This window comes from Eumetopias jubatus, unplaced genomic scaffold (genome assembly GCF_037043125.1).
Source record: "Eumetopias jubatus isolate StellerSeaLion01/CBP00866 unplaced genomic scaffold, mEumJub1_p1.0 scaffold_2, whole genome shotgun sequence".
In the NCBI taxonomy this organism is placed as follows: Eukaryota; Metazoa; Chordata; class Mammalia; order Carnivora; family Otariidae; genus Eumetopias; species Eumetopias jubatus.
This window is the reverse complement of record NW_028274808.1, coordinates 76928153-76955316: the sequence shown is the minus strand read 5'-3', so window position 1 is coordinate 76955316 and position 27164 is coordinate 76928153. Positions and strand designations below refer to the sequence as shown.

Genomic DNA, 27164 nt, shown 5'->3' with positions numbered 1-27164 from the left:
TCTAGAACTGGGCCAGAAAACATAAGGGTTAAGACCGGAGCACTCTGTCAGACCAGCAAGCATGGAAGTTATCAAAGACCATACTAAGATTGTATCAAAATTACTCAGGAGCAACTTAAAGAAGCTCCCTGTGGTCAAAAGCAGGAACAAATGAATGAACATCAATGAAAATAATAACTGCCATGGACTGAAACGTCAAATACATTTAAGTCTGTGAGTTCATAAAGATGTTTTTTAAAAAGTTAGGTCCCATTGGGAGATGTTAGGAATGAGTCACTGTTTTGAAAAACGATGTAAAAAGAGAGAAAAAAAAATCAAACTTTTATTCTACCTTTCCAAAGCAATGTACCACTGAATCATCTAGTAGTAGATGAAGGGAAGTATCTCATTATAGAAGGACTCTCAAAAATAAATGAAATTAAAGTAAGAGAATGTAAATATCAAGATTTTGCAATGATTATACAACCACTGATTCCAAGCATTAAATATCAATGGCAACTAACATCACAAAAAGAGAAGTAAAGAAGATGTTACATGCCCTCTGAGAGAAAAATGCAAAAACTTCCTATGAAACAGTCTTGCCACAAATATCCAATCTGAATTCTATCAACCTCTGGAAACAACTACCAATTTATAATAAATATAGAAGATGGAGAAACCTGTTAGACTATTCCACAGGGATGCAATAAGCAAAATCCAGACTGTAAGAAAAGATATAAGACAAACCATGTTTCTTCAACTGATAATTTGGAAAGAAACAAAAGATGAAAGAGAAATCTACAGAAGAGACTTAAGACTTAATCAGTATCAATTGATTGAACTGTGTGGTCCTTATATGGATCCTGATATGAATAAAGACACGAAAAAAAGTTATGGAAGTTGTAATTCAATTGGAAATGTGATACTTACTAGGCTTTTGATGATATTAAGAAATTACTGCTAATATTTTAGGTTTGCTAATGGTATTACGGTTATGCTTTAAAAGGGACTTTATTCTTTTTTAAAGATTTTATTTATTTATTCATGAGACAGAGAGAGAGAGAGAAGCAGAGGCAGAGGGAGAAGCAGGCTTCCCGCAAAGTAGGGAGCCCAATGTGGGATTCAATCCCAGGACCCTGGGATCATGACCTGAGCTGAAGGGAAACGCTTAACTGACTGAGCCACCCAGGTGCCCTAAAAACAGACCTTAAAAAGAAGTACATATTGAAATATTTATGAACAGAATGATATGATGTCTAGGATTTGCTTCAAAGTAATATGAGAAAGTAGAAAGACAATGAATATAAGAATAAAATAAGAGAAACCATGAGTTGATAATTACTGAGCAGGGTTACTAGTTGATGTACATTTATTGTGCTAATTTGTCTACTTTTGTATATGCTTGAAATTCTCTATGACAAAAAGCTAAAAAGAAATATAGCCTTATTCTATATTATAAAATGATGATTCAGGAATATTCTATTTATTGATATTCTAGGACAGAAAAGGAAAGTTCGTGAAGAACCTAAGATATGGGAAAATACTTAGAAAGTTAACAAACAGTGTGATGTGTGTGTATGAGTATACAAATATAAAATGTAATCACTCCTTATCGATATGTGGTAAATAAGGAGTAATTTTTGCTTATTTATATGTTTTACATTTAAACAATCGAATACAGTTAATATTTTATAACTTGGGGAAAATGTCATATATATATCATTTAACACATTTAGTGAATGGCAGGCCCTGTGCTAGGCATGAGAGAAATAAGGGTGAACAAGAACTCTCTCATATGGAGCTCAGTGGGGGAGACAAAAAGAATCAAAACAAGTAGGTAGAAGGATATATAAAATGCAGGACTCTGATGGACTCTGAGAAGCAAACTGAGGGTTCTAGAGGGGAGGGGGGGTGGGGGGATGGGTCGGCCTGGTGATGGGTATTAAAGAGGGCACATTCTGCGTAGAGCACTGGGTGTTATGCACAAACAATGAATCATGGAACACTACATCAAAAACTAATGATGTGTAATGTATGGTGATTAACATAACATAATAAAATTTAAAAAAAATAGGATATTTCGGGTGCTATGAAAGAAACGGAGCAGAATATCAGGGAAGAAAAATAATAATGGTCTCCATGAGGAGGTGACCTACAGGACTAGAGTCAGCCACTCACCAAGTAGGACATGAACATTAAAGGCAGAGAAAGCAAAACTCTGAATTGGGAAAGAATAATTCTAAGTCAAAAAAAGGTTTAATCACTGGATTTATATCATTCGAAATCAGATTTAAAGAAGATTCATATAGTGGTAGTGACGGATGGATTAGACGAGGGTTAAGAGGTGGCAAAGAGATCAGATAGGACGCCTGGAGTAGTGTCCAGGTACTTGTCTTTTTTACCCAAGTGCTGGTGAGAAATGGCCATGATAGTAACACCCTTTAAAGAAGTTAATATTTTAGAATAATGTCTTCCTAAAAAAGAATACAACTGTCAATACTTTTAACTGTTACCAACTTTATCATGCTTTTTTCAAAAATCTTCAATTTAAATTCTAAATTCAAGTTTAAATTTCACTTTGAGAAAATGAAAATACATTTAAAAGATAAATATATTAAAGTTAGTTATATTAAAGGTTTTTAAAAAGTAATGTGAAAATTAAAGATAATCAAATTCATTGTGATGTGCAAGATAACTGTATTTCAGATGATTCCTGAAAAATTACCTTGGACAAATCTCTGAAGTTGCTTGGCAAGGTAAGATCCAGTTCTTCTGATTCATAATTAGTAATGACCCAGGGAAACACTGGATACTGATTTAAGTCATTATAACTCCGTCCTGAGAGAGAAAAAAAAGTCATTCCATTTAGAATAATAAAACGAAATGATAAACAGACTCAGGAATAGCATTTGCTAAAAATAATAAGAACAACTTCACTTTTTGAGTGCCAGACCTTGTTCTCAGTGCTATACATATATTATTTGTTTTGACCCTATAATAAAACTATGAAATTATCATCCCCATTTTATGGATGAAAAATTGAAACACAAAAGATTAAAAACTTGTCCCAAACCATCTAACTAGTAATGTTCAAATCATATTCAAATCCAGATACTCTGGCCCCAAGTTTATGTTCTAATAAAATATACTTGGCTATTTTTTATTACTTGAAAGCCTGTACCAAAGAAAATACTTTTTATTAATACTCAAAAATTTTTTCAATTCTCATAGAGTTTTTCCAAACAAGAATCCTTTCTCTGCAATTAATTAAACAACCAATCAACCTACTAATCAACCAAATATAAGTGACTTAACCTCTCTGGACATTCATTCAACACCTGTAAAATTAGGGAGTTGTACTAAATAACTCTAAACTTCTGTGACAGCTTTCAAATTCTATGATCCTCTGATTATAATGCAAAGCCTCATCAATGTTGGCTTCCCCCACTCCTAAATGCTGCCACATACTCTCCTACACTTCATTTAAACTAATGACATTCAATGAGACATTTAGGTCTATTAAAAAATATGAATAAAACAAAGGATGAGATAGCCCTTCTATATATATATATATATATATATATATATATATATATATATATATATATATATATATGCAGCAGTTTTCTGGATATCACCACTTTAGGGAGGCAGCATAGTGGATGAAATCATTGCTTCAAGAGTTAAAACGCTAGCATTTGAATCCCAGTTCCACTATTTACTAGTCTATACTCTACCTTTAGTTAGATTTAATGTGAACAGACTCTTATGGCTAAAATATAAGGGGGACAAGTATATTAATCTTGTTTGAATTCCTTTATATTGTATATTCTATCATGTTTTCTCTTCCTCAAATATATACTGATGTCATATCAATATGCAGCTAAATATTACAGTTGTTCTTCAAACAGATCCTTGGTATCTGAGTCTTCCTTTTGATTTGATGTTTTTAACTTTATTTCACTCTATCCATCTTGAAGACTATTGAAGTAACAGAGTTCTTCCTTGACTGACCTGGAAACAGTCTTAACAAAACATGAATAACTAGGAGAATTTTAATTCAGAGGTCATTATGTCACTACATATTTCTGTCAGTTTTAATTCTCCCAGAAAAAAGTAATGAAATTTAGCAGCAAAACCACTCTATCTTGATTCCCTTCACCCATCTCTCTCCTTCTGATTGAGACATTAGTAAACATGTTAGTAAAATCATCATTTTGCCCCCTCTGCTTAAATGATCAAATTTATTATATGTACAAAAAAAGTATGCACCAGCTCATTGTAAATAGACTTGTATTAATAAAGTTAAACTCTCTATATAGTTATTGAATGCCTACTGACTGTCTTTTGGGAAATGTGCCATGGTATCATGAGAACCTATATGTATCACAGATAATAGTGTAAAAGAAATCTTAAGTAATGTGAGATTCAACCCCACCTTCTAGTGTATTTAAAACTATCCAAAACAAATTACTGGTTCTATTCTTTAAAAAGAATATTTGAAGTATACATCTAAAAGACACTTTAAGCACAGTAAAAGCTATCTGAGGTAGACCATTTCATAAATGTTGCTCCCTAATTATTACTGTGCATTTAATCTATGTGTTAATTGACTTATCACATGCTAAATATATCCATTAAGTTTGTTATGTAAGTTTTCCGTTTCTCACTACTACTTAAAAATCCTTTCAGTCACTAATACTTACATAATCTCTATTTAGTTCAACATAATTATTCAAACTTTCTTCATTCCTTTCCCTCAACTGGCTGTGAGTTGAACATCTCCTTAACTGATAGACTTTTCAATGTGAACACTTAACTTCCAATTTTCATAATAGTCCCTCTCTCTTCCCCTCTTTTCTAACAGTGCCTTTATTCTTCGTGAGCTGTAATTCTTTCACCTGAGCTCTTGAGCCTGTCTCACTCATAACTTGCATTGTTACTTTTCCTCTCTGTCCCTCTTTCATGGTTTCTCACCTTTGCCTTAATCCATTCCCTTTCACTATTACACAAGAAAACTGTAATAACACATCTAATGTTCTCATTTCATCTCCAGCCATTCAGATCTTACAATCAACCTTTTTTGTTTGCTTTTAAAATGAACCCCTAGAAAGTAGCCAACAAGTTCCCAAATGCCCAAGCTAGAGGCATGGCCTGTACTCATTCTTAAGTCTCCCGTACCTCTAACATTTGGTACAGGCAACCAACACCTTTCTCTCTCTCTTTCCCCTTGCATCTCAAGACATTTGCTATATACCTCAGTTTTCCTTCTCCTCAGTCTAAAAACTCTGGGATCACTCATTCTCTTCTCTCAAAGCTTTACTCACTTTCCCTTTGTCTTCTTGTCATTGACAAGAACATTCACCAGACCTTGTCTCACTGCTTTCTGTATTATCTGGCTTGGTAATCTCAACTCATTCTTGGTGATTTCTAATCTATGCAGATGAAATCCAATGTCCTATCTCCAAATTCCAAATACCTTATTTGACCTATACTTCTAAAAATTCTTTTTGATATCTTAACTTGGATGTCTATCTGCACAGTAAAATCATCTTCTCTCCCTAGACCATTTTTTCTGACTTCCTTTCTGTTAATGGCACCACCATTTCCCCAGTGATTCAGGCTAGAAGCCTGGAAACCTTTTCTGATACTTCTTTTCTCACTTACCCCCTACATTCAGTCAGCCCGATGTCAAATGGTTTGTACCTTATAAATCTTATGTCATTTAATCTATAAATTCCCACTATCGCCCCTCTAATGCAAGCTCCCGTTATTTTTTTATATATAATTCCTAACTGCTCTCTGCCTAGTTTCTCTCCACTCCAGTTTATCCTTTATTCTGCCTCCAAGTTAACTTCCCATATAATTCTAGTGTCACTTATTTGCTGAAAAACTTTCAGCAGTTGCGCTGTGAATTGACTGCTCACTCCTCAAACTGACAGAAAATCTTCCACAATGTGTCTCCACACTACCTTTTAAGCTTTCTTTCTCATTATACCTTTATGAAAATATACTTTATGTGTGCACATACATATACACATGTATAAACTATACCATTAATCGTTCTCTAGCTATATCTTACATTTTCCCACCTTTGTATGTTTCCTTATGTCTTCAGTTTTACATGGCATGACTTCTACTCTTTCAACTACCACCTCTACTAAAGTAATACCCGTCCTTATATGAACATGAAATCCTTCCTGATTTTTTCCTTACTCCCAACAACTGGATGAATATAATTTCCCTCTCTGACCTTTTAATCCCCATAGTACTTTGTATTTCTTTTATTGAATCTATACTCCTTCCTCTAGAATCATGTAAATGTTTATATTCATACTTAAAATAACTTCTCTGAGAGCAAGCAACATGCCTTATTCTCTCTGTACCTCCTTTGTGCCTCAAATATAAACTGTGCCAGTTTGTCAAACTGAATCTCAAATGTCACACAAACACATTCCCTGTTTTCTTTATTCTAGTTACCACAAATGAAAAGTAATGACACATTTCTATACTTTACTCTCTTTTTTAAAATTTATTTTTATTTGTTTGGATTCAATTAGCCAACATATGGTACATCCTTAGTTTTTGGTGTACTTTTCAATTCATTAGTTTGTATTCAATAGTTACGTGAAACACCCAGTGCTCATCACATCACATGCCCTCCTTAATGCCCATAACCAAATTACCCCACCCCCACCCACTTCCCTTTCCACAACCCTCAGTTCTTTACTCTCTTTCAAAAAAGAGAACAGCTTCAATGGGTGACGTTCAGTAATACTTCGTGATTACAGACCTTGTATAGAGCCATTTACTCTTTTTTTCCTCAAAGATTTTATTTATTTGAGAGAGAGAGAATGAGAGAGAGAGCACATGAGAGGGGCGAGGGTCAGAGGGAGAAGCAGACTCCCTGCCGAGCAGGGAGCCCGATGTGGGACTTGATCCCGGGACTCCAGGATCATGACCTGAGCTGAAGGCAGTTGCTTAACCAACTGAGCCACCCAGGTGCCCCTAGAGCCATTTACTCTTTAGATTTTCACATATGGGTCATAATATAAGTATTCCTTTACTTAATATTTTACCCAGTTTTCTTTTTTCAATGTTACATTTTTGTTTCATCATATAATACAATTCTGATTAAGTTATTAACAGGTTAAGATTTTATATCATTTTTATTTCTACTAGCCCATAATGAATCCATTCTTACTATATTAAATAGTTATACATTTTCATTTTAGATTTTTGGAAAAAAGTGTGTATACCCACTTTTAATTTTCTCAAGTAGCCAGCTGTTCGTATGTAAAACTGTAAACTCTACTATCAAAATTACTCTTGATAAGGTACTCATGTAGTAATAATGAAAATAAAAGTAAGCTATTTATACTAGTACTCAAAATAATCTAATAATATCAATTAATAATTTATCATTTGAAAAAAATTATTTATCATTTGAAATAAGATTACCTGCTATTGTGTTGAGAAACATCAAATACTCAAAATTTGAAATCTCTCTATGCTGCCATCGCTGGGTCATATTAGAAGCTTTAAAAAGTTGACGTGGACTAGCTAATGAGATGCGCCTGCAAAAAACAGAATTTGATGTAGAATCAATTTAATTACAACATAATAATAAATTATGAATATCTGTGTCTATTCTGTATATTTGACATACAAAATGATATCTGTATATTCTGAAAAGTGCTACTCATGTTTTACTAATGAATACATGAAATGTTTCAATGCACAATTAATGGTTAAATGATTTGGACTAGCCACAGGTCCATGATACATATTCTATTCCTTAAAGTAAGCTGTCATTACAATGCCATTATAATATCTAGGTTCCATAAATGTTGATTAATAATAGTATAATTAATAACACTGATTTACTGATATAAAAGGAATTATAGTAACTGAGAAAGACATATAAAATTTTATTCACATCTTTTTTGTGTGTGTGGGTTTTTTTCTGTGTATTCACATCTTTATCAATTTTAATAGTTCTCTTAAAGACAACACAATTGTACATTATAATTTAAATATTATGTTTATATACCCTTTATAACAGGGGAAAGGAGAATTCTAAACTCTTTACGTGTCTATTCATGGGGTGGGACAAAGGTAAGAGAAACTATTATTTTTTTATGCAGCTTAATAATAGATGACCAAGTTTTCTGTGTTTTTTTAATGCAATGTAAATAACAAAAGATGTAACTGACTACTACTAGCTAACAGTGGAAAATAGGTGGCAGGGTTAATATATTCAGAGCCTAGAATCTCAGAGAAGTACACTGTCACAGTTCTTCCTATCACCAAGGACAAGGTAACTATATTTTTTAAGTTTTATTTTCAAAGGTATAATTTACATACTATAAAATTTACCCATCTCAGTGTACTATTTAATTATTTATTAATATATTTCTAGAGTTGTGTGATTAGCACCACAATGTACTTCAGAACAATTCACCACCACAAAAACTTGCCTTGTGCCTATTTACAGTTAATCCCCATTCCTATCCTCAGCTCCAGGCAACTATCAATCTGCTTTCTGTCTCTATAAACTTGCCTTTTCTGGACATTTCAGATAAATGGAATCATACATCATGAAGGCTTCTGCATCAGGCTTCTTCACTAACCATAATGTTTTTGAGATTCATTAATGTGGCAGCATGTTATCAGTAATTCATTTTTTTGATTACTGACTAGTATTCCAGTGTATGAATATAGAATATATCACATTTTTAAAATCCATACACCAGAAGTACCTGGATGGTTCAGTAGGTTAAGCCTCTGACTCTTGCTTTCGGCTCAGGTCATGGTCTCAGGGTCATGAGACTGAGTCTTGTGTTGTGCTCTGCCCTCAGCGGGGAGTCTGCTTGGGATTCTGTCTCTCCAGACAGACTGGTGAAAAATCCATTCACCAGTTGATAGATATTTGAATTGTTTCTGGTTTTGGATTATTATTATTATTCCAGTTTATATTACTATGAATATTCACAAACATGTCTTTGTATGAACATATGTTTTCATTTCTTTTGGGCAGAATCCTAAGGGTGGAATTGCTGGGTTGTAGGTTGCATTTACATTTAACTTCTTGAGAAACTGCCATATTGTCTTCCATTCCAACAAGCAATATATGAGGTTCCAATTTTCCACATCTCTGCCAATACTTGCCCCTATAATGTATTTTTTACTATAGACATTCCAGCAAGTGTAAAATGGTATCTTATTATAGTTTTAATATACATCGTTGAGTAACTTTTCATGGCTTATTAACCATTTGTGTATCTTCTTTGGTAAAATGACTATTCAAATCTTTTCTTCCTTCATTAATTGAGGTTTTTGTCTTATTATGGAGTTGTAAGAATTTTGCATACATTCTGAATACAAGACCTTTATCAGATATATTATGTACAAATATTTTTCTCAGTCTAGGACTTCTCTTTTCATATACTTAGTAGTGTCCTTTAAAGCATGAAAGTTTTAAATTTTTATTAAATCTAATTTCTCAATTTTTTTTCTTTTATGGATTATGCTTTTGGTGTCACATCTCAGAACTCTTTGCCTACTCCAGGGTCTTGAAGCTTTTTCTCCCACATTTTGAAAATTTTTTTAGTTTTAGCTTTAAAATATAGGCCGATGACACATTTTGAGCTAATTTTTTTATGAATACTGTGTGATAAATGCTGAAGTTCATTTTTTTGCATGTGACTATTCAAATGTCTCAGCACTACTTGTTCAAGGATTATCTTTTCCTCATTGAATTGTGTTAGCCATTTGTTGAAAAAAATGGATTTTATTTCTGTATTCTCAATTTTGTTCCATTGATTTATATGCCTATCCTTTTATAAATATCAGACCATCTTAATTACTGAGGCTTTATAGTTAGTTTTGAAATCAGGTAGTTGGAGTCCTCTAACTTTGTTCTTTTTCAACATTGTTTCAGCAATTCCAGATCCACTGCATTTCAGCTTCTCAATATCTCCAGGAAAGTCGGCTAGATTTTGATAGGGATTGCCATCGACTTTATAGATCTGGAGAGAACTGACATCTTAATCATACTGAATCTTCGGATCCATGAGTATGGAATGCCTCCATTTATTTGATGTCTGTCTTTAATTTCTATCAGGCATATTTGATAGTTTTCAATATACAAATCTTACACTTCTTCTGTCATCTAGGAATGAAGACTTTTTTTCCCCCCTTTCTAATCTGGATGCCTTTAATTTCTCCCTCCTTCTCTTCCTTTCTTACTGCAGAGGCTGAAATCTCTAATATACTGTTGATAGAAATGGTGAGATGGGGGACATTTTAGCCTTCCTGATCTTAGGGGAAAGGATTCAGTCTTTCAACATTAAGTGTTTCTCAATTAGTATACCTTTCTTTTGAGCTCTAACTTCCTATTCAACATTTCAATCTGGACATCACTCAGGGGTTTCAATTTCAATAGATCTAAAACTAAACTCATATTCTGTCCACCCACCTCGTCGCCACAATCCTGACCTCAACCTTGGGAGGACAGATACACAACTATTCCTTCTCCAGTGTTCCCAATCTCAGTAAATGCTATTCAGCAGCTTAAACTAAAACTTGACAAGACACACTAGACACCTCCCTCCCTTATCATCCTCCATTATCTAACTAATCTCCAAGTCACACAGATTGTATGTCCTCAAAATTTCTAAACAAGGATGTCTCTTTTTAACTGCACTATCAGCACCACATATCATCTGGATTTCCACAATAAACTGCTGTCTCTGAACTGACACCCTCTTCCCAGAATCAGTAAGTTCCAATGATATTTGCCTTCAACATTTCTTAAAATAATGAAACCTCACCTTATTTCAGGACTTTTGCATATGATATTTCTGCTTTCAAAGGTAAGCTGATTCTATTCTTTCAAATAAAACTTAAAAGTAATATAGGAAGACATTTCTGACCATGTAATTCAAAGCCTCTTATCTCTACTCCACTAATCACTACTCTAACACCCTTATTTATATCCCTCCCGTCACTTACAGAGTTATTTATCTTGTTTGCATATTTGTTAAAACATACATGGGTAAGATGATATCTATCTTGTACACTGCTGGATAACAGACACACTGTTAGTGTTTGAGATCTATTTAAATTGCTGATTTAATGAATTAACCTACACCTAGCTTTCATTAACTGAGGGAAATCATTACAAAGATTTCCCAAGTATGATAACACTAATGAATAAAACTTAAAAAATAGAGATAATTAGTAGAAAAAAAGACGTTTTTATTAAGATAAAGAAATTTACTATACCATTCTGAGGTGCTTCATTCTGAACCTGAAATTCCTCATTAAATTATAAAACTATCTAATCAAAATCCTCACTGGCATTATAAAGCAACCACTGCTTATAATCTAGAAGGGCCACTTTAGGTGCTCCTTTTACATAAGAGTTGTACCCTGTGGTAGTTTTAAAACACATCCATAAATTCTTTGATACTTTCTCTTCAAGAAGTGGAATGTCTCCCCTCCCTTGGAGCCTGGGTATTTAAAGACTATATTATAACGAATATAATGTAGCAGAATTGATGACCTACTCTACCTATCAAGGGTAGGTCATAAAAAGACATTGGGGCTTCTGCCTCATTCTCTTTGGAATCACTTACTCTGGGAAAGTCAGCGCCCATGTGATGCAGACAGTCAAGCAGCCTATGAAGAGCTGACTTGAAGGACACATTTATTTCTTCTTTTCTAATCAAGATGATCAGTAGTTTTCCTTTTCCCTTTTCCTTTTGTTTTCTGGTAATGCTTTTCTGTGGATTTGGAATTCAAGTAATGCTGGCCTCAAAGAATAACTTTAAAATTTTATCCTTCTTTTCTGTTTTCTGTAATAGTTTGCCCAGAAATGGTATCATTTCTTCATTAAATATTTGATAGAATTTGCCAATGAAACCATTTAAGCTAGGAATTTTCTGTCAGAAGACCTTTAACTACAAAGTCAATTTCCCCTATAGAGGTATTAAGGTTACCTATTGCATAGAAATCTGTCCATTTCATCTAACTTGTCTAAGTAGCACAAATTTGTTCATAATATATCCTTGTTTTCCTTTTAATATCTGTAGGATCTGTTGTGATGTCTCCTCTTTCATTCTTGATATTGGCAATTTGTGTCTTCTTTTTCTTCATAAGCCTTGTATATATATTTATTACATTTGTTAATCTTTCCAGATAAACAACTTTTGCATTGATTTTTCTTTATTGTTTTTGCTTACATTTTTATTAATGTTCTCCCTTTAAGTTTATTATTTTCTTCTTTCATCCTACTTTGGTTTACATTTGCTCCTCTTTTTCTAGTTTTTTTCAGATAGAAGTTCAGTTGACTCAAAATAATGCATTAATAATCATCATTTAATATGAAACATAAAAGTTTAAAATAAGAAAATTAAGAAAAAAGTAAGAAAAAATATTAATACAGATTATTTTCCAAATCTTTCTCATATAAAACAGTACCTGGTTTGAGGCAACCCAAAGCTGGTTCCAATACCAACACGAGGTAGATAGTTAACTACTTTCTTTACTGTTGCAGGGTCTGGGAAGTTGAACATTACAGCAACTATGAAAAATAATTTTTAAAAGTTAGAACACAATATAACTTCCTTCTTGGAAAACTGACTTCTTGGTCTAATAAAATATTTACTCTTAATTCAGGTATACAATTCCTGCCATTTTACTTTTATTATAGTGCATACCAAGTTTTAGTATTAATATGCCTGAGGTAATATTCATTTTACTTATAAATACCTTAGCCATAGACAGTTCCTTCTCTAAATGCTGTCAGAAGTTCTAAAAACTATTGTTGCATTAATGTGACATGAAACTGAGATTAACTACATACATGTGTATGTTAAACATACATATCTGTGAGTTTCTATAAATATTGAAGTTTTAACTTTATATAGTTAACAATCTAACACACACCAAAAATACTACAGATTTAAGCACTAAATTGTCACTTACATTTATTTCCAATGATACACAGTTTAAAAGTTATCCTCCTTACAATTTTTATATGTTCATAATTTATATGTTCACATAATCCAGAACAATCTGTGACCTAAAGGAAAACTTTTCCTCTATAGTTAATAATCAAATTTAAATGTTTTCTAATCATCTCTATTTCAATAATACATTTTGAGAATATCAAGAAACACACATCATTATACATAAACATACTGAGTACATAAAAGTTAATTTATTATAGTCAGCTATAAATGTTTAATCTTAAGAAATATGAAAATAAAGTCAAAATCATGAGCGAGAATTTAGAAGATATAAATTTGGACAGTCTTAAAATTTTAATTATATTATAATTTCAGTATCATAACCTCTAAGTACTCATCTAGAAAACGATCCTTCTTTGCTACCAGCTTTAAAAAAATTCTTCAGTCCAAAAAAAAATTATCAATTTGGTATAGCTTTAAATACTGACATTACCAACATGATTCAGGTAAATAAGTATATGATCATTCACTAAGGGCCCAAAACGTATTTGGAACTGTCATATATATATATATCCAACATACCTTTTTAATAAGCCATCCCTATATATCCATTATTATATTGAATATAGGGGAAAAAACAACAACAACAGAAAAACTATCATAAGTTATGGCAGATAATGAAGGCCATGAAGGAAAGGCAAAAGAAAAAACACACATACAAAAGCAAGGACACATAAGAAATTTTAAAAGAGGAAAATATGAATGAGGACGAGCAAGTAAAAAATATTGTAAGATTGTAACAAAACCACTTTGGGACAGCAACAATGCAGGTTGAAATAAAGTGTGAGACATTCACTTGATTATTTGCCTGGAAGAATAATGTTTACATTAGGAAAAGAGGTATGTATAGGGGAGAAGATCAAATAGGAAAGGAAAAAAACATCTCTACCTAAAGAAATCTGTATTCTCTAAAGACACATGATTCTATAAAGGGAAAATAATGTGTGTATGGAATATTCATGTAGATTTTTTTAAATGACAACTTGTAGATTACAGAAAGAGAAAATCAAACTTCAATCTACTTATATATAAGGAGTATGTACAATAAGTCACTAGGTTTTATATATTCTTCTTTTATGGCTCCACTCATACCCACCAATGCTTGTACTTCAAATTCACCTTGTCTCTCCTTCTTGTCTTAATAAATTTCACCAAGTTCCATTTTAAACCCACAAATTGAATTTTAGTTCTTTCAAGAATGATGTAATACAAAGCAACCAGGACACTTGAGTACCATTTTCTGATTGTCCCTTTATAAATGGCAATAGATTAGACAAAAGATTGAATAAATATATGAATCATTTGATTACCCTCTCCCCTCTCCAAATGCATCCACCTTCCAGAAGGAGTTTAAGTATCAGAGCAATATTGAGAACATCAAAATTCCATAACTGATTAAATGGTTAGTTATTCACCATATTTAGAAAACCGTGCACTAATCTGTGATATGGCCAGAAAACTAAAACTACTACAAATAATTCTAAGAATGACCAAGTGGGGAAAAAAACCATGAAGATGTATGTAGTTAAAAAAATGAGGCCAGTATGGCAGAGAGTAGACTACAAATTACTATCTAAATGGAAACAATATGGTAAGTTCAAAAATGAAATCTGAAAGAGGTGGAGGTTAGCTTAATAACAATATACTTCTGAAACATATTACCTCTGTTTGCCATAAAGATCTCCAAGGCTGTATTTTGCAAGAGATAACGACGAGAAAAGATTGATCGTATCTCTGTAAACAGCCATTTTCCATGCAGCCCTTCTGTATATGCCAGGATCTAGTGAGGAAAAAAATAAGCACAAGTAAGTAACAACAGTTTAATTTTTTCTTGTTGTTTTTCCCCCTGAATAAAACAGAAAAGACCCTATTAAAAATAATTTCTAAAAATTGAAAACACAGTTACTGAAATAATTTGGAGGGAGACTAAGAAAATAGATTGTAACATATGGAAAGGAAGCTCAATGAAAAAGGAGAGCAAAATTATAAAACATCTCTTTATAAATATATTTTGGGCTTTTAAAAGCAGGGATGTAATATATTGCTTTTCAGGAAATACAAACTGCATTATTTAATGATTGGGTTTTTGGATCATATTACAGAAAGTAAAATTTTAGATAAAAAGAAGAAAGACCGCAAAAGAATGCCTTACATGCTTATGGATCACATATACAATTCAGTTTCATATAATACAATTTTAATATATTCAGAAATACTTTTTTATGTTATATGAGGTTTTCAGGTTGGTTTGTTTTTTTTGTCTTGTTTTGTTTTGTTTAGTATAGTTGAAACACAATGTTACATTAGTTTCAGGTGTATAACTTAGTGATTTGATGAGTTTATGTATTATGCTATGTTCACCATAAGTGTAGCTACCATCTGTCCTGTTATATCGCTATTACAGTATTATTGACTGTATTCCTCATGCTGTGCTTTTTATTCCTGTGACTTATTCATTCCATAACTGGAAGCCTGTATCTCCCACTCCCCCTTCACCCATTTTACCCAGCACACCCCACCCCACTCCCCCAGCAACCATCAGTTTGTTCTCTATTTATAGGTCTGACTCTGCTTTTTGCTTGTTTATTCATTTGTTTTTTGTTTTCTTTTTTTAGATTCTACTTCAGAAGTATCTTTCATATACTTAAAAATATATATTTAGAGTAAATCCTAAGATTTCTCCTTGCAAGGAAAAATTTTTCCCCCTTTTTTCTTCTTTTTTGAAAAAACTGTATATGAGAAGATGAATGGATGTATTGTGGTAACTGTTTCACAATATATGTAAACAAAACCATCATGCTATATTCCTTAAGCTTATACAGTGTTGTATGTCAATTATTTTTTAATAAAAAAAATTATATATATTCAAGTTTATAACTTTAAAAAATCACACTTTTAAGGTCACTGTTAAGGCAACAGTCACTCATTCAGAAAGCACAAAGACTGATTGTATGAGAGGTTAAGTATCATTTTGTCAGCTAGGCTAAACACAAACCTGCAAATGAACTCAACATAATCTCTCCATGGAGAAGGTGGTTGTCAGAGTAACTTGTTACAATTCTTGTCATCCCATGTGACAGACGCAGTAGCTTAGAATGCTTTGCCAACTCAAAGTAATCCTGTCTTTAGTCCTAAGCCACTTTGTTGCTTTGTTATTCAAGTTTTGTTTTTTAAAAAGTTCATTTCAAAAGCTTAATTATGAAGGTGTTAAAGGAAAACCAGATGTAGAATTTCTTACACCAGTACTTCACCTAATATTAATTTAATAAAGAAAATTAGATGTATTTACTACCAAAACCTAATGAAAATCCCTGAAAGCAAACAATTAAGATATATCTCTCAAAAGCAACCACCATTAAGAAATACAAATAGAATGACATGTAATTATGATATTGCATGGCGGGGACAAAGATGGGATAAGCAAGGAGAGGAAAAAATAGGAAGAAGAATTTACCCTACAAGAACTTTCTTTTCTATATTCATTTCCATTTCCTAGATCTTAAATGCAAAAATATCTATCTATATTCCTCAATGTAAAATGCAATTTCTTTGGGAAAAAAAGCAACCTTATTGAGATTTTTCCACAAATTCTATTTTTGGCACAAAGGATCTAAAAACAAAAGAATAACTCCAAGTCTCAGTGTTTTTTGAAAAACAAAACAAAAATTCTAAGGGCCAAACAAATTTCCAGTTTTAAAACTGGTGATATAGAAATCTACCTTCATCCAGCCAATACCTGCATAAATAAGATCAGGAGAAATGAAAGGGAAAAGAGAGGACAAGACTGTAAGTCTTACACTCAAGATTTTTTGAAAGCAGAGGTTGCATGTACCTCTTTCTCTCACCGAGACCAGTAGGTCCAAGTGTCCAGAGCCTACAGTGGCCTGCTACTTGGTCTGTCTCCCATCTTACCTGTAGAGTCTACTATGACCAGAGGAGCCAAAGAAAAACAAATTTTTTAATAGAATTTTAAAATATAAATCAGATCACATCACTTATGCATTTAATGACCATCCAGTAGCATCCCACTACATGTATAATAAATACTGAAGCTCTTTATAATTGTTTATAAAGCTTTACATCTGAAACTCACTGAAGAGCCCAATTCATTCTTCTTTGGGGTCTTTATACTTATTTTCTTGTCTGACTCCAATGTTCTCCCAAATCCTCACATGATTAGCTCACTCTTACATTAGATTTTTGCTCCAATATCACCTCCTCAGAGAAGTCACTGGATCTAAACCCCACTTCCTCCATGACCACCCCAAACTCAGCAGATTTCCTTCACAAGACTATCATTACCTGAAATTATGGTATCTGCTTGCTTGACTTTGTCTCTATTCAGCACTAGAATGCTAGAATATAAGTTCTAAGAACAAAAACTTCTAGTATACTCTATTTGCATTTTCTAGAACAATGTCTGACACAAAGTAGATGTTTGTGAATGACTACATGAGTCAGTGAATGGCAACCTAAATTAATATATGGCCTTTAATATATGGCCCAAATTCATTTTGTTTGGACCATATATTTTAAGTATTAAGATTTCTGGTTTCTCAGGAAAAACTAAGTGTCAAACCTAGATCTATCTGCCACATGGTAACAATTGACATACACTTACCATTTTGGCACAGTCTCTACTCATTCATTCCTTTAATATTATCTGTCCAGTTCCCCAATGGCATTTGAATTTGCCACCCTGGACTTATCAAGTAGGAGAGAATCCAGTATATGTTCTGTAACACTTATACTCCAATCTACTATCCAATTATTAGTAAGGAAAATGAGAGCCAGAGAAATTAAATAGTTAATACAAAGTACCTTGGGAGTTAGTGGCAGAGTCTAGCCTACTTCCAAATTCTCTAATCCAAAAATACAAAGGTTACAATATATACACCACATTGTCACATTTGTAAAAAGGGGCTTAAATATTTGTTAAATTACAATTCAACTTAACAGAATTTTAATCAACTACATTTGTCTTCCTGTACTTGGGTTATAGGTGAAAGAGGGAAATCAAAGAAAACTAGAACAAAGGCTCCTCTAAGGTCTATGATATGCTAAGACTATCACACACTAATCTGAAAATTCTACTTTTTGTATCTATAAAGCTATATAATAAGACCTGTTGCTCATAATGGTGGCTTCAGTCATTCTAAGATCATGGCCATGCAACTAAACATTTAATTATATTCAAAGATACTTCAGTTTTTAATAAAAATAAGTATACTAAAACATTATAAAATTTTTAATGTACTGAAGGTTTTCTAATTAATAAAAAATTCAATTTATATCCCATTCCTTTAAGCAGTATAGTTATTAAAAAGTCTACTTGAAGTGGTATATTTCTTTAAAATATTTTTATTACCAAATCAGTCACAACTGCAGAAAATTACATAAGTCCCATACTCATTACTCAACCATATAAAATCCTAACATTTTGCCATATTATTGCATATATTTAAAAAATTAATAAAGCATTTTAGATAGTGTTGAAATTCCCATATATAACCTTTCCTGATCCCATTTTCCTCCTTCGTCAGAGCCAATCACTACTCTTGTTTTAGCTTTATCATTCCCATGTCAGTTTTTATACTATTAGTACATATACATCCATAAATAATATCCAGAATTGTTTTGTATGTTTTCAAACCTGATCTAAATCAGGTATAATACTGAATGTATGACAGCAGTGTGCTTTCAAAATTAAATATAATCAGGTCTAGTGTGTTAAAACTCAGAGAAAAAGAAACAGGAGGAGAGACAGACAAAATTATTTAAAATTGCCATAAGTATCAAAAATTAAAATCACACACGAAAAACTAGCCTGACTTAACAAGAAGTAACAAATGAAATTCTATACTTACGGTCAAGATAGCTGGGTTTAAAATGGAAACAAAAAATCTTTTAACTAACAGAATTAGTAGCTGAAATTGATATAATAACATTTCTTTAAGGTATTCATTAGGAAAAGGTGTCAGTACTGAAATGCAGCTGAGGCCTAGCTAAGCAAGAGTTTTATTTCTTATCGGAATAGTATATTCCTGGTCTGAGGCTTCACTTCAAAGTCTCTAGAGTTCAATTAAAACTGGATTAGGTAGAAGCAGACCCTTCTTTGGGACTTTCTGTTCACTGAAACTCTACATACACTGACAGCACCCTAGACAGAGGTCTAGCCCTCCAATGAATCAGTTGCTATGGAAACCATATCATTACCATTGCTCTGCAGTTATGACCCTAAGTCTAGAATAGCTTGAAAGCTTAAGCCCACAGCACTCTTCGAATGTTTACCACCTTGTTTTAATATGGTTAGTACTGTTAATAGGTAAAAGTAAATTCAACATTCTTTTTTTATAATTTGTTTAACAAAGATGGTTTATTAAAATGTTGAGGTAAGAGAGGGAAGAAAGAAATCAGTATTTAATTTTAAATATACACACATACACACTCATCAAGTGTATATACCATTTCTTTAAATTAAAAATATCAAACATATCTTCTTTAAAATTTTTATCTGAAAATTGTGTCTTCTTTCAGGGATATATTATTTTGCCCAAATAATACACACAATGCTTTTTTCTATCTTTCAAATAATATACTGTGAATACATATAAAATTTTCTTCACCCTGTTGCATTTATTGGCTTGAAAGCAAATCATTTTTTCCACTTTCCTTTTAATCATTTATTTTGAAAAGCTAATGAATTTATTCAAATAAGACTTTTGTTTGCTCATCTTCTGAGAGAAATAGAAATGTGTTTATTGCCCAATGGCAAAATGCTTTTACTGAATATCAAGCTTTAAAAAAAATTTTATAGTCTCTAAAAACAGTCATATTTGCTTCATTTAAGTAAAAAGGTTTTGTTTTCAAAAACTATACAAACTACCCTCACTAAATTTAAAATACTTTTTAAAAATTTTAAAGGGAAAAATATTAAAAAGTGATAAAATCTTTTACCTCAAAAATAAATAGGTGTTTGCATATAAAAATCAGTAAAAGGCTTTTCAAAATATTATTCTTTCTTAATGTTTAAGACTGGCATTGCATACACTAGTCCCAAAGAGCTGTCAATTTTTGGAGAGGTTTTACTCTTTGAAACAATTCCATATTGATTTCTGAAGAATTTGATAATAGAAGTAAAATCGGGTAATATATATTACCAAGAATATTTACAATTTCATAACAAAACTATTTCCAAAATATAGAGAATGTATTTAACACCAAGAAAAATGTTTCAAACTTAATATACAAAATATAAGCTAATCATTCTATCAATTAAGCAATGACACCACTGGAAGGAAAGTCGAGAAAATATTCATATCCCATTTTCATGAAAAATGATTATAAATTAGTCACAAAGATTGTATCTTACTATGAGAAAACAGTAAATATTTGAAAATATTTAAAATGAAAACACACTGAAAAATATTCGAATAGCAACTCATCACTAGATATATTTACAAATATGTTTTATTTATAATAACTGCAATGTTAATAAACTGGTAGAAAGTAATTTTAATCAAGTATTTTAAACTTGTACCACTCTATTATTAACATAGTTTTTGGATTTTGCTGCATGTAATTTTCTCTGAAATTTGATATCAAAGCATGGAATTTATGAGTTTATTCATAAACTCAGAATTTATTCTAAGAATATTGAATTCTAGTTGCCTTTGGATTTACTTCATCACCTACCACGGAACTTGTAAGTTTTCAAAGATATATTCTTAAAGTAAAACTTAGAAGTCTTTTTGAATTTAAAAATGATATATAGTTGGCTGGTTGAAACTTTACGATAGTAATTTTGTTATTAAATTACTATTCATGAATAAGTAGAATGTCTCCCAACTTTGAAAAGAACAGAACAATGATAACAAAAATATGAAAGTTATGGATATGAAAGGAAATCACCTTTTAAATTAATTATGAGTTATTGTTTTCCTTCTATTTGGTAAATTTCCTCCTTCTGCTTACTAGGTACTATGATGTAGTACAGTATTCTCCTTAGCATTTTCATGGGTGACAAATTTAATTAAACATATTCATTACTCTAATGTTCTACTTGGCAGTTTAGTCAGTATGAAAAATTAAAAATATATAAATAAAATGCTACGTGACCTCTGTATTGATTGGGCTAAAATGGTTTTAGCCTGGGTGTGGATGATGGGACAGCTGGGAGGGGTAACAGGGGAGCACACAAACACATACACTCTTATGTTTTCTCTTCCAATTACTGAGGGAGATGATAAAACCACAGCAAATGATGTATCAGCTCATTTTATCTTATCGCTTTGGGGCTAGGTGACAATGAAGTTCATATTTCACTGGCTCCCATTGAAGATTGTGAAAATTACTTGCCCTCATGACCTGAAATTTCACTAGAAGACAGAAATTTCTCTTCTGCAAAGTAATGCAATTTTTCAGATGTCAACCTTTAGCCCAGCTTTAAAAATTAATTTCATTTATATTAACCAATGATATTGATATTTTCACAGCATGCTCTTTGATACATGAAGCACTGACTAGCAAATTGATGTTGCTTTAGATGGGTAAAACTATTTTATTTTAAGCTGCTATGGCAGACAGATTTATGGCAAACTGAAATTCCCATTTCATAATTTAATATTTGTGTTGGAGTGATGCACCTTTAAGCCCCTGGCCTGTAAATAATTCAGACTCTTTAGTTGGGTTTTATTTTCAGTATTCTTCAGCTTCAAAAATAATTTGCATTCTAAATGATTTATCATAAAAGCCATATCTTATTTAACATTTAATATGTATCTTAATGAGTCAAAAGCAAACGTGGTAATGCAGAAGTAGAACAAAGAAGGTATTTATATATCATCAACTAATTTTTAATTTAGTTTTTTAATTTAAATACATCTGCATCTGATAATTTTTGAAAGAATCTGAAATATACCACAAAAGAATATTAAGGAACATGAATGTACCTTACTTTTCACAGCAGCATGTGAGGTAAAGAGCTAGGTATTACATTTTCAGAAAAAGAGTAAACTTAAGATAACAACCTGAATTAACAATAGAGATATCTGGGTTTGGAGATACCTACCTTTTTAATACAAACATAATAAAAACAAAACCACAATGTCAATTTTATCATGAAGAAGGTGTGAATGTGTTCCATCTGATTTTATTATGAGATAGAGAAATCACTTTGCACTATATACAAAGAAAAGCTTCAATATTTTGGACTGGTAAAGGTATTACATCTTTAAAAGATAGTCTGGAATCTCAGCAAGTTTATTACCTTTATCCAGTAGAGTTTTGCCTAATTCAAATGATGCCTTGAAAAGACAATCAGTACCACCAATACCTTTTTTTTTTTAAGATTTTATTTATTCATTTGAGAGAGAGAGAGCATGTGCGTGAGCGAGTGCAGACTCCCCACTGAGCAGAGAGCCCAATGCAGGGCTTGATGGAAGGACTCTGAGATCATGACCAGAGCCCAAGGCATAACACTTAACTGACTGAGCCACCCAGGCGCCCCACGACCAATTCCTTTTCATTTTATTAATAAGGTAAGTTAAATGTAAGTAGCATAAATTTATGCATTAATCTATACTCTCAAAATCAGAAAAAGGCCAAGAAAGACATTTCCTTAATTCGGCTATTTTCTTCCTAAAATGATTCTTAACACCCCTCTGGCCAACTTTCTATCTTCAAAATAACTTGCATTTTTTAGGCTAACAATATCCAAATTGTTCTTTACTCAAAAATGCTTATATTTAATATTTTCTTACATCAATGATATGGGGAAAACAATAATATAAATTATACTTAATGATTTTTCCATTTTGACTGGAAAAATTCCTAGTAACATCTCAAAAACTTGTGAAAATAATATGCTATTGTCACTGAATTCAAGTTATAAAGTATTTTTCCCTATTATTCCACACACTGACTCTCTAAAGTCAGGAGCTTTCTATGTCTTAATAAAAAGTTAAATTTCAGAATAGAGAGTCCAGAAATGGACCCTCAACTCTATGGTCAACTAATCTTTGACAAAGCAGGAAAGAATGTCCAATGGAAAAAAGACAGTCTCTTCAACAAATGGTGCTGGGAAAATCGGACAGCCACATGCAGAAGAATGAAACTGGACCGTTTCCTTACACCACACACAAAAATAGACTCCAAATGACTGAAAGACCTAAATGTGAGACAGGAGTTCATCAAAATCCTAAAGGAGAACACAGGCAGCAATCTCTTCGACCTCAACCTCTGCCACTTCTTCCTAGAAACATCGTCAAAGGCAAGGGAAGCAAGGGCAAAAATAAACTACTGGGACTTCATCAAGATAAAAAGCTTTTGCACAGCAAAAGAAACAGTCCACAAAACCAAAAGACAACCAACAGAATGGGAGAAAATATTTGCAAATGACCTATCAGATAAAGCACTAGTATCCAAAATCTATAAAGAACTTATCAAACTCAACACCCATAGAACAAATGATCCAATCAAGAAATGGGCAGAAGACATGAACAGACATTTTTCCAAAGAACACATCCAAATGGCCAATGACACGTGAAAAAGTGCTCAACATCGCTCGGCATCAGGGAAATCCAAATCAAACCCTCAATGAGATATCACCTCACACCCGTCAGAATGGCTAAAATTAACAAGTCAGGAAATGACAGATGTTGGTGGGGATGCGGAGAAAGAGGAACCCTCCTACACTGTCGGTGGGAATGCAAGCTGATGCAGCCACTCTGGAAAACAGTATGGAGGTTCCTCAAAAAGTTGAAAATAGAGCTACCATACGATACAGCAATTGCACGACTAGGTATTTACCCCAAAGATACAAATGTAGGGATCTGAAGGGGTATATGCACCCTGATGTTTATAGCAGCAATGTCCACAATAGCCAAACTGTAGAAAGAGCCAAGAAGTCCATCAACAGATGAGTGGATAAAGAAGATGTGGTATATACATACAATGGAATATTATGCAGCCATCAAAAGGAATGAAATCTTGCCATTTGCAACGACGTGAATGGAACTGGAGGGTATTATGCTGAGCGAAATAAGTCAATCAGAGAAAGACATGTATCATATGAGGAATTCTTAATCTCAAGAAACAAACTGAGGGTTGCTGGAGTGGTGGGGGGTGGGAGGGATAGGGTGGCTGGGTGATAGACATTGGGGAGGGTATGTGCTATGGTGAGTGCTGTGAATTATGTAAGACTGTTGAATCACAAATCTGTACCTCTGAAACAAATAATACATTATATGTTAAAAAAAAAAAAGAAGAAGAAAATAGCAGAAGGGGAAGAATGAAGCGGGGGAAATCAGAGCGGGAGAGGAACCATGAAAGACTATGGACTCTGAGAAACAAACTAAGGGTTCTAGAGGGGAGGGGGGTGGGGGGAATGGGTTAGCCTGGTGATGGGTATTAAAGAGGGCACATTCTGCATGGAGCACTGTGTGTTATACTCAAACAATGAATCATGGAACACTACATCAAAAACTAATGATGTAATGTATGGTGATTAACATAATATAATAAAATAAATAAATAAATAAAAAGTGAAATTCAATCAGCACTTATAAAAAACTGCCTAATTTTAAATATACTGGAATATTGTATAATAAGTATTTTTAAAACAATCAAAAAACACAAACTAGTCTTCTTCTCAATGCCAATTCTTACTTTATGAACTCAAACTCAATCTCAAATTGGTATCAAAAGCCCTCCCTAGATTTATGAACTAAATCTTCAAGTTATAAGTAATATCAGCCTGTAGCTAGACTACTTATCTCTTTGTAGCAGGTACAATGCGATTTAGCCATTAAAAGTTTCTCTGGTGAGTAAGCTATTTGAACTAATTAAAGGGAAAACCTTTGCTTATCTTTAAGAAATTTGCTTTTGTTCAGAGATATATTTTGTAATAGCTGTTGCTATTACAAAATAACAGAGATAAAATGTAAAAGAACAGATATAAAATGTAAAATGGAAAAGAAAAAGTTACAAAGAACTTCATGCTAACAGCCTTAAACCCCCAGGACACTTTTTTCCTAATTAGAGGGAAATATTTTTCCACTTTGTTTCATATATATATTTATTTATTTATATATGTTATGAATATATTCTATTCATAACACCTACCACAGTGCCAGGTACATAAAAGACAGTAACTAGTGGATAGAGGGCCAGCCCAACCTAGCAAGCTATATACAAGATTCTAGGACACATGACCACAACAGTGGAAAGCAGAAAGGGGTAGAAAAATGAGATGCAAAAATACCACATAGCATTTAAAAAAAAAATCAAATTCAAGGGTCAGAGTACTTTAACTTCCAATCAAGATAAAGTAACAGGCACTGGATTTACCATTATACACAAACAATATTTAAAACAGATGTATGGAAAGAATTATTTTCAAGACTGTAAACATCAAGAATGAAAGACCATGATCCCTGAGAGATAAGAAAAAAAGTGGTGACACAAACTATTTGCCCAGCTCACTGCCTTGAGAAATTTGCAGGCTCCAGAAAAGGAGGAGTAACCTACTTGGAACACTGAGGTCTCCTGAAGTAGAGAAAACAGCCTAGAGAACGGTGAGAGCAAGGCTGCTAAGTTCATAGGGCATAGCAGCAGAATGGAGAGTGATGGAAAGTAACAGAGCTCCTGTGTGACCTATTGTCTTTAGTTGAGTACTCTCATCAACCTATGTGTTTTAAAAAAACCAAAACAAAAAAACCTGAAGCCAGTAAAAGAATTATCCCTCCAAATTACAAGGAACAATACCCAGAGCTCAAATGCCAAAGAAAAAAAAAAAAGTCTCATAATTCATGGAGCACTGGGTAAAGTACTCAGAAGGGTTTTGCCTCACCAGTGGGGAATAATTAGCCCTAAACTAAATGTTGCTCTGATCCTACCTAACAAACTTTTTTTGTTTTAAGATTTTATTTATTTGTTTATTTGAGAGAGAGCATGCACGTGCGCAAGCGGTGGGGGGGGGGGGGGCAAGTGGGGAGGGAGAGGGAATCTTGAGCTGACTCCGAGCTGAGCACAGAGCTTGATCTCCAGAACTTGAGATCAAGAACTGAGCCAAAATGAAGATTTGTATGCTTAACCCACTGAGCCACCCAGGCGCCCCCTACCTAACTTGACAGGAGTTCTCTGAGGCTTAAAAAACCTTAAAAAGCAAAGATCCACATGGATCAAATGAATTCTAAGTAACTTAACTGTATCACAAAACAATGCGTTAAAATATTTATAGACTAGAACACAACAGGGTAAAATTTACCACAGCTGGTATTTAATTCAAAATTACCAGACCTACAAAAAAAAAAAAAATGAGGAAAATATGACCCATAATGAAGAGAGAAAATAATTAACCAGAACTGACCGAGAAATGACACAGATAAAAGTATTAGAAAGGACATCAAATCAGACAAAATAGATTTTATAGCAAAAAATACTACTAGGAATAGAAAGGGTCAGTTCATAATAACAGATCATTTCATTGAGAGGCCATAACCATCCCAATTGTTTAGGAACTGAATAACAGTGCTTTAAAATACATGAAGCAAAAACTAAGAACTAAAATGAGAAAAACATAAACCCAAAGTTATAAATAGATTTCAACATTCCTCCCAATAATTGATAAACAAGGAGATGAAAAACCAATAAGGATAAAGAAGACATGAAAAAGATGATTGACTATGACCTACCTGACATTTATAAAACACTCCTTTCAACAGCAGTAGAATATAAATTTACAAAATATTTTGGGTCAAAAAACCAAGTTGCAATAAATTTAGTAGATTCATATCATATAAAGTATATTCTCTGACAACAATGGAATTAAATTAGAAATCAAAAACATATCTGAAAAATTCCCAAGATTTGAGAACTAAAGATTGTACTTCTGAATAGTTCATGGGTCTTAGAAGTAACAAAAGAAGAAATACTCTAGAAAATAAATGGATTAAATGTCTTCTCCAACTACCAGGAGAAGCTTTTCCAGTCTTGCACTATCACAAATTTCATGAATGCACCCATTTGTCACTTATATTTCCCAAAAATGTCTATACCAGTTTCCTTTGATCCTACATTCCAAACTTCACTTCCTTTGGATTTTAGCAGGGTGGCTGAATTCTCAGCCTTTTCATTTTATACTGAGTG

General features: G+C 32.8%; 1 protein-coding gene across 5 annotated transcripts in view; it reads right to left on the bottom strand.

The window, feature by feature from the left end:
* The window catches only part of LRBA (LPS responsive beige-like anchor protein), a 741906-nt gene that overhangs the window by 182420 nt on the left and 532322 nt on the right, over positions 1–27164 (bottom strand). For all 5 annotated transcript variants that reach the window (XM_028125276.1, XM_028125281.1, XM_028125278.1 and 2 more), the window contains exons 41-44: positions 14679–14796; positions 12466–12568; positions 7441–7556; positions 2705–2817 (exon numbers count right to left, since the gene is read on the bottom strand). In XM_028125276.1, coding sequence (XP_027981077.1) covers positions 2705–2817; positions 7441–7556; positions 12466–12568; positions 14679–14796 — 450 coding nt within the window. The remainder of the gene's footprint in view (positions 1–2704; positions 2818–7440; positions 7557–12465; positions 12569–14678; positions 14797–27164) is intronic.